The sequence below is a fragment of the Hipposideros armiger genome, unplaced genomic scaffold (genome assembly GCF_001890085.2).
Source record: "Hipposideros armiger isolate ML-2016 unplaced genomic scaffold, ASM189008v1 scaffold_92, whole genome shotgun sequence".
In the NCBI taxonomy this organism is placed as follows: Eukaryota; Metazoa; Chordata; class Mammalia; order Chiroptera; family Hipposideridae; genus Hipposideros; species Hipposideros armiger.
This window is the reverse complement of record NW_017731442.1, coordinates 4158085-4172679: the sequence shown is the minus strand read 5'-3', so window position 1 is coordinate 4172679 and position 14595 is coordinate 4158085. Positions and strand designations below refer to the sequence as shown.

The window sequence follows — 14595 nt, the reverse complement described above, 5'->3', positions numbered from 1 at the left end:
CAGAATATTTTGACTGTCTTCCAGAAAAGTAGTATAATCAGATATGTGAATAATATCTTTGGTAGCCCCAGCACATATTTATGCATACTTTGGTTAAGAGCCAGTTCAAACTGCTAAATCAATCATCAAATATTTACTGAGTCCACACACAGTGCATAGTACTAAATACATAAGGGTTTACAAAGTTTAGGCTAGATTTTTATAGTCAAGAAATTCACAATATAAAGTTGGAAGAACTGAAAAAAAACTAGATCCAATATAAATGTGCAGATATGGTCACTCACTCAACAGTTATTAACTGGGTATGAACCAGGAACTTAAAACAAATATAGATTAAGAAATATGGGCTCTGCCCTCAAAAATCTTAACATTTACTAAGTGATGTTATGCCAGGAACTATGGGAATACAAAGATGAACAGAACATACAGCCCTGCTTGGCTCACAATCTAGTTATGGAGAGACAATTATAAATAAGTAATAACAGCAATTAAACACTGATGCTTCTTCCTCAAAACTCTTTTCCCTTGGCCTACATGACACCACAGTATCCAGCTCTTTCTTATTCTCTCTAGCTTCTCTTTCTCAGTCATTTAAACCTGCTCTTCCTTTACTATACACCCTTATATGCTGCAAGGCTCTGTCTTATATATTCATCAACTCACTCTTCAACCTAGGCCATTCCTATGACCTCAACAACATAAGACTTAAATCTGTCCTTAGTCCATCCTTTCTACTGAGTTCCAAATGGGTATTTTCAACTGCCTACTTGTTATTTCACAGATTCCTCAAGCTCACCTTACCTAAAATTGTGTTCTCAAACTAACTTCTAATCTAAGGTATCTACCTCAGGCCATAGCACCACCATCAGCTGGGTTGTACAAACCAGTATCAAGGGATTCATCTTTGACTCCCCATCACACATCAAATGTATTACAAAATCTTGTTAATTCTGTTTCTCACCATTTCTGTACCTTAAATGACCCAGTATTTCTCCATCAAGGTGCTACTGCTATTTGGAACAGGAGAGTTCTTCAATGTTGGGACCCTCTCTTGCAAAACAGAACATCCAGCATTCCTGACCATGGCACCTAAATGCCATTAACACCCTCCAGTCATTCATTGGTACTAACCAAAATGCCCTCTGGGGCTGGTATTGCCCAGGTTAAGAATTGCACTGTGTTTAGTTGAAGACTCCATTATCTTTCATCAGCACTATTTTAAAAAATTTTTAAAAATAAACTATATATGTAATTATTTTCCCTACATTAACTTCTTGCCTCCAATTAATTCTCTGTTCTGCAGCCAGAATAATGTTTTAAGCTCAATTTGATCAAGTAACTCCTCTCCTTAAAACCCTTTGATGTTTCTGATCGTAGAAGAAAGCACTTAATCTTTCATTATGAGGTATAATGTTAGCTGCAGGATTTTGATAGATACCTCTTATGAGTTTGAGGAACTTTCCTTCAATTCCTATTTTGCTGAGAGTTTTTTTATTATAAATGGGAGTTAATTTTGTCAAATGCTTCTTCTGCAAGGATATCCAATTTCACTACCTCTATTTAATATTGTAGGAGAGGCCCTGGCCAGTACAATAAAGCAAGGAAAAATAAAATTTAAAAAAAGCATCCAATTGGAAGGGGGGGTGGCGGTGTAACTGTCTTTATTTGCAGATGACATGATTAAAAAGAATTCTAAGGCATCTACCAAAAAAGAGCTATTATTAATGAATTCTAGTGGCTTTTTGGGTACATTCCTTAGAATTCCTTAGATTCCATTAGTACTAGAATTAATTAGTTCTAGTTCAGGGACACAATCAACATACAAAAAATAATAGTATTGCTATACTATTGCAAAGAACAAGTGGAAAATGGAATAAAAGGTACAATTCTATTTTTTATAACATCAAATACATGAGATACTTAGGGATAAATGCAATAAAATATGTGCAAGTCCTGAATACCGAAAATTATAAAGTGCTGCTGCAATAATCTTCCCATAAATGACCTCTGAAAATGGCTCACTATTCACTTGACCCAGAAACCCCCACAAAATCATGCAAATCAAGAGATTCAAATCTTTGTGTTCACTTTAAGAACATTTGTGAAAACTGCCCAGCCCATCAAGGTTATGCATATCCGAAAAGCCACCAAGTATCTGAAGAATGTCACTTTATAGAAGTAATGCATGCCATTACGGTGCTACAATGGTGGATTTGGTAGGTGTGCCCAGTCCAAACAGTGGGGCTGGACACACGGTTGGTGGCCCAAAAAAAGTGCTACATATGCCTAAAAATGCAGAGAGCAATGCTGAGCTTAAGAGTTTACATGTAGATTCTCTGGTCACCAAGCTCATCCAGGTGAACAAAGCTCCCAGGATGTGGCACAGAACTTAAGAGAGCTCATGGTAGAGTTAACCCATACATGAGCTCTCCCTGCAACACTGGCATGATCCTTACTGAAAAAGAGCAAATTGTTCCTAAACCAGAAGAGGAGATTGCACAGAAGAAAAAGATATCCCAGAAGAAAGTGAAGAAACAAAAACTTATGACCCAGAAGTAAATTCTGCCTCAAATAAATGCCAATAAAAGTAAAAAAAAAAAAAAAAATTTACAGAAGACCTAAAAAATAGAGATATACCATGTTCATGGATTGGAATATTCAATATTGTTAAGATTCAACTTATTCCAAGTTGATTTATAGATTTATTATGGGTTGAACTGTGTCCCCCAAAAGGTATGTTGAAATCCTAACCTCCCCCCAACCCCTGTGCCTGTGAATGTGGCCTCACTTGGAGTCATTGCAGATGTAATCAAGTTAAAATGAAATCATACTGAAATAGGGTAGGCTTTAATCCAATATGACTGGTATTCTTGTAAGAAGAGAAAACAGAATGCCTAGTGAAGGGTAGGTAGGGAAGATAACGACACATAAACAGACAAGACATACAGACATATTGGGAAGACAGCCATGGAGAATGGAGACAGAGACTGGAGTTTTGCCGCCATAAATCAAGGAACTAAGCTCGAAGAACTAAGCAAGAAGAACCTTCCCCTCCCCAGTGGGAGCATGGCCCTGCCAACATCTTAACTATGGACTTCTAATCTCCAAAACTATGAGATAATAAATTTCTGTTATTTTACGCCACTCAGTTTATAGTGCTTTGTTACAGAAACCCTAGGAAACTATTTAATAGACATAGTGAATACTCAAAAGTTATTTGATTTTTTGGTGAGCTACCTGTTTTTGTATAATAATATATAATTTTATTTTATATATTTTTAAATATATATAAACTACTCTGTGGTAATATAGTTTACTGAAAAGAGCAAAGGCTTTTGGAATCAAACAGATCGAGTTTAGAATTCTGCCATTCTCTCATCTCTTTCAAGCCTGTTTCTTCATCCATAACACGAGGAGGATTAACAAAATAAAACAAATAAAAGCCTGTACAATACAGAGTTTGAAATTAATATGTTAGTTCCTTTCTTTCCTGGGTGTGTTGGTACTGAAGAAATTTGGTCTTTGGTCTTGTATTGTTCTCTTAAACCCTAAATATATTAATTAAATTGACAAAAATATATTGAGCACTTACCGTGTTCTGTACTAAAAAGATCTTAGAAACACATCCCCACTTTTCCTTTTTAGACAAAAAGTCTTTTTTTTTTCTTATTTTCTTATTTTCATATTTCTCCACTTTCTCTGGCTCCCATTATAAGACATAAGAGTAATCCCAGGAGGTTCCATGGAGCTCATAAGAGGAACTGATTCTTGAAAAATGGCTAGCATTTAGTTATGCAGAGAAAAGGTAAAAGGAGCTTCCTTACACCCACTCAATAGAGGAAAGAATTCTTGCAGCGTGGCATGTGCTATATTCGTCTGAAGTGACAGGGGGTACTTTTGAACTTTGACTTCATTAAGCAAGAACTATTTTCTGTGGATGAACACCTAAGGCTCCCCATTTTAGCTTCTTCCATGGAAGAGAATGAACATTTCCTTCGACTGAAAATCCAAGCTTCCCTCCAGGAATGGGCTAGGCATGAGGTAACTTCAGTTTCTGACAGTGCTACAAGGTTCTCGTTCTGTTTCCTAACTTTATCTAACTTTCTTGCCCTATTTTTTCCTGGCCAGGTAGCTCCTCCTTTGAACAATGTTGCCTCAGAGCTTTTGATCAGTTGCCTTCCGTGTCTGACTGTTTCTCCTGTCCCTCCTTCTTGAAAGCTTTCTCCCTTCCTTACCTTCAATAACACTCATTTTTCCTCATCCTATCTTTCTCTCATTCTATGTTTATATACCCATCTTAACCCCAATTTCATTTTTTTATTCAGCAGCTATGTCTGAGTTTCTACTTTGGGTCAGTTCCTATACTACATGTGGTTACAGCAGTGAATGAGTGAATGAGGCAAAGATACAGTATATATGGTTAGGGAGCTTAAACTTGAGCAGGGAATCTGAGGGGAAAACCTAACCTGGTTTAAGGGCTTGGGGAAGTCATTCTTGAGAAAGAGAGTTTTAGTTGAATCCTTTAAAAAGATTAGGCTTTAGTGAGGTAAAGAATGAGTGAGAGGTTTGGGGGAATAATCTTGGGAGAGATGAGAAGAAGCTTCCGAATTTAAGGCACAATATGTTTCAAAGCACTGAATGGGGAAAAGCACGGAGAGTTTGAAGATCTAAAAGTTCAGTATGTGGAGTTGGAGGGAGCTACGGGGAGAATGATAGTATTTGATGTGGGACTGCAGAGCTTGAGTCAGTGTGAAAAGATCTGTGAGCTATGTTAAGGATGATAGGAAGCCATTGATTGGCTTTCTCCCTTTTATTGCATGTTTTAATTTTATTTTTTAACACCTTCATTGAAGCATAATTTACATTCAGTAGACTGCTTCTATTTAAAGTATACAATTTGATGACTTCTGATAGCTTTAAGCATCTGTGTAATCACCACTACAATCAAGACACAGCACATTTTAACCTCCCTTTCAGTTTCCTCTTGACTATTTGTCATCCCTCCTTTTGTCACTGGTCTCAGGCAACAACTGTTGGGTTTTCTATCATTATAGATTAGTTTGCTTTTTCTAGAATATTATATAAATCGAATCATGGGTATGTACTCTTATGTTGGGCTTCTGTCATTTAGCATAATGCTTTTGAGATTCATCTATATTGCTGTGTATATCAGTAATTCATTCCTTTTTATTGCTGAGTAATATTCTTCTGTATGGACTTATCAGATTTTTTTCTCCCCTTCACCTGCTAATGGAAATTTTGAGTTTTTCCAGTTTTTGGCTTTGTGAATATAGCTACTATGGATATTTGTGTGTAAGTCTTTTTGTGATCACATTTTCATTTCTCTGGGTAAATACTACCAAGGAGTGAAATGGCTGGGTCATATGGTGGATATATATTTAACTTTATAAGAAACTGCTAAGCAGCTTTCCAAAGTGAGTGGTGTACCATTTTGTACTCCCACAAGCAGTATGAGAGTCGTAGTTGCTCTACATCCATACTAACACTTATTATTATCAATCTTTTTAATGTTAGTCATTTTAATGGGTGTGTAGTGGTGTCTCATTGTGTAACCACACTTCATTGTGTAACATGAACTTCATTTCTTTAGCATGCATTTTGCTTTAATCCAAGCAAGCTTTGTATAGCCTGATACAACTATGACTCACTTGCATTCTTTCCACCAGAACTTTCTACCTGTACACATACCATATGCGCACTATCTTTAATCATTAAGCCCTTTAATCATTAAGCCCTGAGGACATTAGGTTCTGGTCAGCATCAAAGTCACTTAAGAATAAAACTTCAGATCTAACAACCATGACCGGGATACAATAACCAAACCTCAAAGTAGAATAAAGCTTTAGTAAAGCCTTGGGCTCAGTTATGTGCCAGCTCTGGACTCATAACAGTGGAATGGCCCCCATAGACCGCACCTGGAAACCAGACCCAGCAATGCCATGACTGACATCAGAACTTGAAGCCATGATCAGTTGCTCCCGCTGTAGCCCCGACCAATCAGTAGAGCCTGCAGCCCCAACTCCTTAGCCAACAAGAGTCCATCCAGGAGCCAGGTTTTTGAGAGCGTTGGCTCACCTGTCTTGCAACTAGGCATCAATTCCTTAAATAAAATTTTACTTCCTTTGCTGCAGTTTCCTGTTAGTGTCTTATTTGGCTTGGATGCACACAGGCAAGTGGACCTTTTGAGTCTGCAGTAACAATTGTGGCTTTAATTTGCATTTTCTTGATGACTAATGATATTGAGCATCTTTTCATGTGCTTATCTGCCATTCATAAATCTCCTCTGATGAAATGTCTGTTCAAATCTTTCGCTCATTTTAAAAATTGGGTTGTCCTAGACGGGCCGGCTGAGTGGCTCAGTTGGTTAAGAGCTCGCTCAAGAGTTTGAGCTCTGAGCAACAGTGGTTCGAGTCAGCCCGAGCTGAGCAGCCGTGAGCTGCCAACAGGTGGCGGGATGGCTCAGAAAAAAAAAAAAAAAATTGGGTTGTCCTACTATTGAGTTGTAAATGGTTTTTATATGTTCTTGTAAAATTCTTCTGTCACATGTACTTCTTCCAATCTTATTTTTTTTTAAATAATGCCTTTTGAGAAGCAAACATTTTAATATTGATACTCAAATTTATCAATTTTTTTCTCTATAATTCTTTTTGTGTCTGTGTGCCCTCAAAAATCCATGCCTATACTGAAGTCACAAATATTTTCTCCTGTGTTTTCTTCTAGAAGATTTACAGTTTCACTTGTTTACATTTAGATCCATGATTCATTTCAAGTTAATTTTGTATATGTTGCGAGGTAGCGGCTATTGTTCTTTTTTCCCCCATAAAGATATCTAGTTGTTTCAAAATTTTTTTCTTGAAAAGACATTCTCCATTAAATTGCTTTGGCATATTTGTCAAAAATCAATTGTCCATATATATATCTGTGGGTCTATTTCTGCACTCTAGTCTTTCCCGTAATTTATGTATCTATTTTTTTTCCATCAATACCACTGTCTTGATTACTGTATCTTTATAGTAAGTGTTGAAATCAGGGAGTGTAAGTCCTTCAACCTTGTTCTTCTTTTTGTAAATCTGGCTATTCTAGGTTATTTTCCTTTCTATATACATTTTAGAAACACCCTGTCAGTTTCTACAAACAAAAAAAAGTCTGCTATAGTTTCTACTGAATTCTGTATTAGTTTCTTATAGCTGCCATAACAAAGTACCATAAATTCAGTGCCTTAAACAACTGAAATTTATTCTTAATTTTGGCTAGAAGTCTAAAATTAAGTTGTCCATAGGGCCATGCTCTCTCTCTTGAAGTCTCTAGGAAAGGAACCTTCCTTGCCTCTTTCTTAACTTCTAGTGGTTGCTGGCAATCCTTGGCATCCCTTGGTTTGTAGATGTATCACTCCAGTCAAGGCCTCCATCCTCACATGGCCTTCTTCCCTGTGTGTCTTTGTGTAACAGTGTCCACATTTTCTTAGTAAAGACTCAAGATATTGGATTAGGACTCACCCTATCCAGTAATCCGTAACACTTTATGTCAGCACTAAGAACTATCAAGAACCCACAGGAAAAATTTTAAATATGGTCCTTCCTCAATTTTAAGGAACTTAAAATTTTGTTGAGAAAACGAGATTAGCATATAAGAAGGTATTAGTCTAAAAAGAAGAATAAAATAAATTAGTGTGGCTCACACAATAAATGTAAATTGTGCACAAAGAAGCAAAAGCATGCTTCAGGTCAGAAGTCCCAGAGTGCTCCATGTGGGACATAGATCAGAAGCTACAGATTGGTAGAATCTCTTGGTAGTGAGATTGGTAGAACAGATACATAGAAAAGAGGCAAGAGGTTAAGAGTCAAAGAGCAGGAACAAAGACACAGAAAAACAGGAATTAACATGACACAGAAAGGCAGGTGGGGAGGCAAAAGGAAGCAAAATAACGTGTGGAACAGAGTTTGGGGTCAGGAGGCAGTAGGAGACAAAGGTAGTTGGAATGCTGACTTGATGCAGTGAGTGATACAGCCACTCTAAGCGTAAGGTTTGAGGAAGATCAGGTTTGCTTAAGGAGAACTGACTGAAAGAAATAGAGAGGGCAAGGAAACTATTTAGAAAGCTATTGCTTCCTTTCCAATCAATTCTCTCTCATTCTGCCACCAGAGTGATGCTTTTTTTTTTTTTAAGATTTTTATTGGGGTATTGGGGGGAAGGGAACAGTGCTGGGGAATTGGGGGAAGGGGAACAGACAAGTTGCTGTCGTTTTGTTCTTCAGTCTAGTTGTGGAGGACGATGCTTCACTGGCCTAAGTTGGCACCATCATTGCGCTTTTCCCGGGTGAGGCAGATCAGTCGCCGACTTCTGGACGGCCGCTCACAGCGGCTGCTGGCCGCTCATGCTGGCTGATGGCTACACACGGTAGCCCATGTCAACCCACTGCCACAGGGGCTGCAGCCTACGCCATCGCCGGCGACTCACGGCAGCCCAGCTCCAGGTCGAGCTGTTGTTCAGCATCTTAGCTGTGGAGGGCAGTGTCACTGGCCCTCATATGTGGGATCCGAACCGGGGACCTCTGGCGTCCCAAGCCAGTTCTTAACCATCGCGCCACTCGGCCAGCCCAGAGTGATGCTTTTTTTAAAACTCATTTTGATCAAGTAACTCCATGAAAATTTCTAACCTCAGTTTTAATAGTGGTTGCATGAAATTATTTATAGGGACCAAGAAAGTAGGAAGGTATATAGTTTATGAGTTTTATATGATTTATGAATAATTTGTGGTAGCAATTAAAGTACAGCTAGAACTTGGCCAGAATATGACCGGTGAGGCACAGGCAAAGACAGGAATTATCATGTGCAACATATTAGAAGAACTGTAGAAGGATGATCCTCAAATGACAAGGGAATAGGCAGGCTTCAGGCTTCAGGGAGACAGTTAACACAAATATAAGAGGAGTCAACTAAACCTAACTAGAAACTGATGAGGAAATTTAAAAAAAAAAAAAAAAGTCAGGCAACCAGGAGCAAAGGGTAAGGCAGGTAAACTGGAGCTGGGACAGGAGCTTGGGCAGGAATACGGATAGAGTCTCATCCTGAAGTGAAGGCAGGACAAAAGTAAGAAAGTAGCTGTGGAATAATAATAGCTAACACAACCCTTACTGAACATTTCTTTTTTTTTTTTTAACCTATGTGGTAGGCATTGTTCTAAGCATTTTAATGAATTGATTCATTTAAACTTCACAAGAATGAGAGAGGTAACAAATATTATCCTCATTTTACTGATGAGGAAACCAAGGAACCAAAAAATTAAGTAATTTGCCCATGGTTATACACATACTAAATGGCAGAGCCAGGATTTGGTCCCACGGTAACGAACATGTACTGTGTTTTTACATATACATATTTTGTATGTGTACGAGTGTTGTGTACATACACACACAATGAGGATATTTTTTGGAAAAAAAGTAACATGCTTCCCCCATCCTCCCTTCTGGCACATGACTTTTTCCCTATTCATCCAAAGGTATTTATACTCCTCAGGGCAGATTGTGATTGGTAAAGGGAAAAGAGGCCATTTATTATCCAGCTTCAAACCTTTTTTTTTTTTTTTTCAGGTACTCCAACTTTTATTTTAATTCTTACAAAATACTATAGAAATGAACCCAAATGAAACAGATATGTACATGTACATATGTACAAAATTTTACTTCTGTAAAAGAATCTATAAAAGTAGATGGTTCAAACCTTTTTCATTTGTAATAAAACAACTTTGGAGAGGACTTTTTCTACAGCATAACAGTTCCTTTTATTTATCAAGAGCTTGACTTGTCCTACCTGGACCACACAGCTTTAGTAGAAAATACAGGTAGCGAGAATTCAAATTAGGATAATGGAAATGTCCTACATCTAGGAAAGAGAAGAAAGGGCCTTTCTGACAGAAAGAGGAAAGAAAAAGCAGTGTATGTGTCATGGATACCCCTGGTTATGGGCTGAATTGTGTTCCCCTAAAATCCATACATTGAAGTCTCAACCCCTACTACTTCAGAATGTAATCTCTTTGGCAATAAAGTTTTTAAAGATGTGATTAAGTTAAAACGAGGCATTAGGGTGGGGCCCTGTTCCAATATGACCGGTGTTCTTATAAGAGGAGAAAGAGACCCCAGGGATATGCATGCACAGAAGGACAGCCATTTTGATGATCAAGCAGCAAGAGGGTGGCCGTCTGCAAGCCAAGGAGAGAGACCCTAGAAGAAACCAACCTGCTGGCACTTCAACCTTGGACTTCCAGACTCCAGAACTGTGAGAACAAAAATTTCTGTTGTTTTTAGTCACCCAGTCTTTTGTATGGTATTTCCTATGGCAGCCCTAGCAAACTAATATACTCCTCTAGGCTATAACCCTTTGGGGGAAGGCAAAATATAAGGTGATCTTGGACCTGTACAATACCTAAGAAGGTATATAATCCCCATTTTACAGATGAGAAAATGGGCCCAAGGTGGTTAAATAACTTGCTCCAAAGTCACATAGCTAGAAACTATGCATAGCCTTCTAAGTTTGAAATATTTTTTAATCTATCATATACTTCTCCAGATATCAAGGGACTAACAGCAGTAAAGGAAATACCTTTGAAAGACAAATTGCATCTATAGTTCGTCTAGACCAAGACCACCCTTTATTAGCAGTTCAGAGCTTCTTCATTGACTCCAAGAACAAACATTTATAAGCACGCCAACAAAGATGCTATAGCTAACTCAAAATACGGAATTGACATACACGTAACAGACATAGATTTGTGAGCTAGCTGCATAGATTAGCCAAACAAAAGAAGTTAAGATACCTAGAACAACATATCCCAACTAGTGTGCTTTATCATTTGTATTATAACAAGTAGGCTGTGAAATAGAAATCTGTGATCAAATTAACTGAGTGAGACTAGTTTAAACAAAATTAAATAGGCTTCTTTACTAATAGATTTCCTACAGACTGTATAATGACTTGTAATGAAGGTGAAGAAAAAAGTGCCAAAGCAAGACTATATTTGAATAGAAGGACACAAAAATCATTACTACAGGAGGAATACACAACTTTAACACAGAAAATAAAGACACTGAAACTGTTAAAGATTTTGCTTACCTTGGTTCAGTCACCAATTCAAATGGAGACTACAGCCAAGAAATGAAGAGAAGGCTGAGACTTGGAGGGGCAGCAATAGTGGAATTAGGAATGATCAGGAACAAAGATGTATCATTAGAGACCAAGGCTAAGATCATCCACACCCTCATATCCCTAATTACTATTCAGGGATGCAAACGTTGGACAGTGAAGAAGGCTGATAGGGAAAAAATTGATTCATTTGAAATATGGTATTGGAAGAGAGTTTTACAGATACCCTGGACTGCTGGAAAGATGAACAAGTGAATCCTAGAGTAAATTAAGCCTGAAATATCACTGGTGGCAAGAATGACAAAACTGAAGCTGTCTTACTTCAGGCACATCATGAGAAGGCAGAGTTTCTTGGAAATGACAATAATGCTGGGGAAAATAGAAGGCAGCAGGAAAAGATGAAAACCAAACATGAGATGGATTGATTCCATAAAAGAAGCCATAGGCATGTGTCTATAGGAGCTGAGCAGGGCTGTGAGGACGGGACACTGTGGACATCACTCATGCACAGGGTCGGGAGGAGTCAGAACTGACTCAACAGCAAATAACAACAATTATGAACTCCAAGGGGGGATATACTACTTATAGTATTTAACATTTGCCTCCCAAAATGGTTTTCTTTTTTTTCTCCTGACCAATTCCTATGAACAATTCCTAGGACAGTATTGTTTAACACCACTTTGAGAAATACTGCTCTAAGGAGAAAGCAAAGGCCCAAGAATAGAGTCCATTATCAGGTGGAAGATAAAAAATATCCAGCAACGAATATACTGAAGAAGATAGGGAGCAAATCTGGAGAGTTCAATATTACAGAAGCAAGAAAGGAGATAGTTTCCAAAAAGCTAGAGACAATCAACAGGACCAAACTACTGAGAGATTAAATGGATTGAGAATAAAAATATTATTTTTGGATTTGACTAGGTCACTTACGACCTTCAAAAGAATAACTTCAAAAAAACGGAAGAAAGAAGCTTGGCTACCAGAATAAAAAAGATTAGGATGGGGATAAAAAAAGAAGTAGATGAAGCATTTATAGACCATCAATAAATGGGAGTTAACAGAAAATAAAAAAGAAATTGGTTGATTGAGAGAAGGTAGTATAAAAGGAATAAAAAAGAAATTAGAACAGGGGACACCTATACCTGTTTGAAAGTAAAAGTAAAAACCTACTGAAAGAAACTGATAATTACAGTCCAGCAGATGGAAGAAATGGAATCCAGGGTACAAATTACTACTAGAAAAGACTTATCTTTCCTTTCAGATTAGAGAGACGAGTTGAGTAATGCCTAACCATTCCAAGTCTGAAGACCTTACTTAAATACTCCAAAATCTCATGGATTTCTGCCTACTCCACCCAAGAGAATTTGTTAGAGTTCAGTGTGTTTAGTATATATATAGATTTGCTGATCTCTTGCTCCTCTCATCGGATGTCTATGTTGTGATGAAGAGGAGGGAGTTATAGAAAAGCACTTACCTGAGGAGCCTCAATCTTCATGAAATAAGTATGGTAGAGGCTGATGACAATAAGGAAGTTGGAAGCTCATGGAGATTTCAATTAATAATAATTTACTATAAACGATTTTGATATACAAAATAAAAACTTATAATTATAAAAGGAACACACAAAAAACAATGTGAAAAATACCAAAGAAGGCTACAGAAAGAAAGGCATCTACTTATCCCACACCAGAAATTTTCACAACTCTGCTATCCCAACAGAAGTTGCAATATGCTGGTGAGAACAAAGACTATTTAGTAGTAGGTCTCGTTACAGTCCAGCTTTAAACTTTTTAAATTTAAACTTTGTATGGCTTTCTATCTGCATATAACACCAACCATGATAGCTACTTAATCATAAAAAATTTCATTTTTATTACCTTTCAAGAACAATGAAGACACTGACTTGGATTCTGTTGCATATAACATTATTTTTAGATTCTACCTCTTTGGCTAATTTCATTAACAGTTCAAATCGAGTACATAATTTTGGATTAACTATGTCCAAGTCCCAAGTGTGGCACACATATATGGCTCCAGAGCCCATGTATCATAATATTTTAAATCACAAAAAGGGCAGAAATATCTGATTCTTTAACTATTTAATACAATGTCCTATAGAGATTTATGAAAAGTCATACTGCTTAATAAATATATGGTGACCACCGTAAGTGGGGCAGTTAGAGGAGACCCCATTCTTTAAATAAAGAAATTAATATTGATCAGTGTGCACGGAATAAAGCTAAGGCAACAACACCCACACCAAATCTGGCAGTCTCCAGATTTGTGTATCTGTGAACGTAAGGCGGCCACATAGGCCAGCTGATTACTACTGCCAGCTCAGCAGCTGAGGTTGGAGAAAAGGCGGCATCCACATACAGGCCACTCTTGAGAACCAGAACTTACAACCAGTTAAGTCTGGCAGGGGCTGGAGAATGTGGCAGTGATAAACCGGAAAAAGTCCAGAGAAGCAGGATTGTTGGCGGTAAAGGGGGGCCTCCAGGGCTGCAATCCTGGAAGGCATAAAACGGCCGCTGGCGGGCTAACACCCCCCACCCTGCAGCTGAAACTATGGGGGGGTTGAGGGGAGAGGGCTCCTCCTTACCTTGTCATCCTCGCATCTCTTCCCTAGGCCCTCCCTGGCCTGCAGTCGGCTGCTGAGGCGGCCGTAGTCGGCCTCCTTCTGGTCGATCTGTTTCTTGTGAGAGTCCACCAGGAGCAGGAGGTCTGAATTGCGCTTCTCCAAGCGCCCGCGGGCCACCTCGGTGCGCTGGACCTGGCCCTGCAGCTCGGCCACCTCCTCCTGAAGCAGGACGTGGCGGGAGGAGATGCTCCAGTAGTTGAAGGCGAGGATCGCGATCACCACCAGCAGCACCACCAACACGAAGGAGGGCAGGCGACCGGCCCTCCGGTTGGCCCCGAAACCCACCATGGGGCCGAGCCAGGCTGTGCCCGGGGGCCTCGCCACCGACACCTGCGGACAGAAGCTCAGGCCGCCGCTGCTGAGCTGCCGGGGGGACGCGGCCCCAGGGCCGGCGGAGGGAGTAGGCGGGCCAGTGCGCCGGCCCGCGAGCCGGAGAAGGGGGCGGGGCCGCAAGCCGCAGGCCCCTCCCCGCCCCCCTCCTCAAATCCGGCCAAAACGCTTTCTGGAGGTTATCAACACGACCCAGCACCAGCCTAGAGGAACCTGAAGAACCTTAGCTGCCCGAACCTCGGGCCCAACACCTCAGGGGTAGGGGGCGGGGAAAGGAGCCGGAAGGGGGCGGATTTAACCCTGGCCCCGCCCACTGGCTAGGTCTGGGTCGCCAAGGGGGCCATTTCTTAGTTTGCGCCGGCGCCCCCTCTTCTCGCGAGAAAGTGGGCTTCTCTCGCCCTTTATAGGCTTATCTCGCGAGGGTTATCTCTGTTAGGAAGAGAGTTGTGTTAATTTTGGCGGTTT

At 39.5% G+C, this 14595-nt stretch overlaps 1 protein-coding gene across 4 annotated transcripts in view; it reads right to left on the bottom strand.

The window, feature by feature from the left end:
• Nucleotides 1-14393, bottom strand: part of GOLM2 (golgi membrane protein 2) — a 97266-nt gene extending 82873 nt beyond the window's left edge. For all 4 annotated transcript variants that reach the window (XM_019645016.1, XM_019645018.1, XM_019645019.1 and 1 more), the window contains exon 1: nucleotides 13762-14393. In XM_019645016.1, the coding sequence (XP_019500561.1) occupies nucleotides 13762-14088 (327 nt within the window). In that variant the 5' untranslated portion in view covers nucleotides 14089-14393. The remainder of the gene's footprint in view (nucleotides 1-13761) is intronic.
• Between the last annotated feature and the right edge of the window lie 202 nt (nucleotides 14394-14595).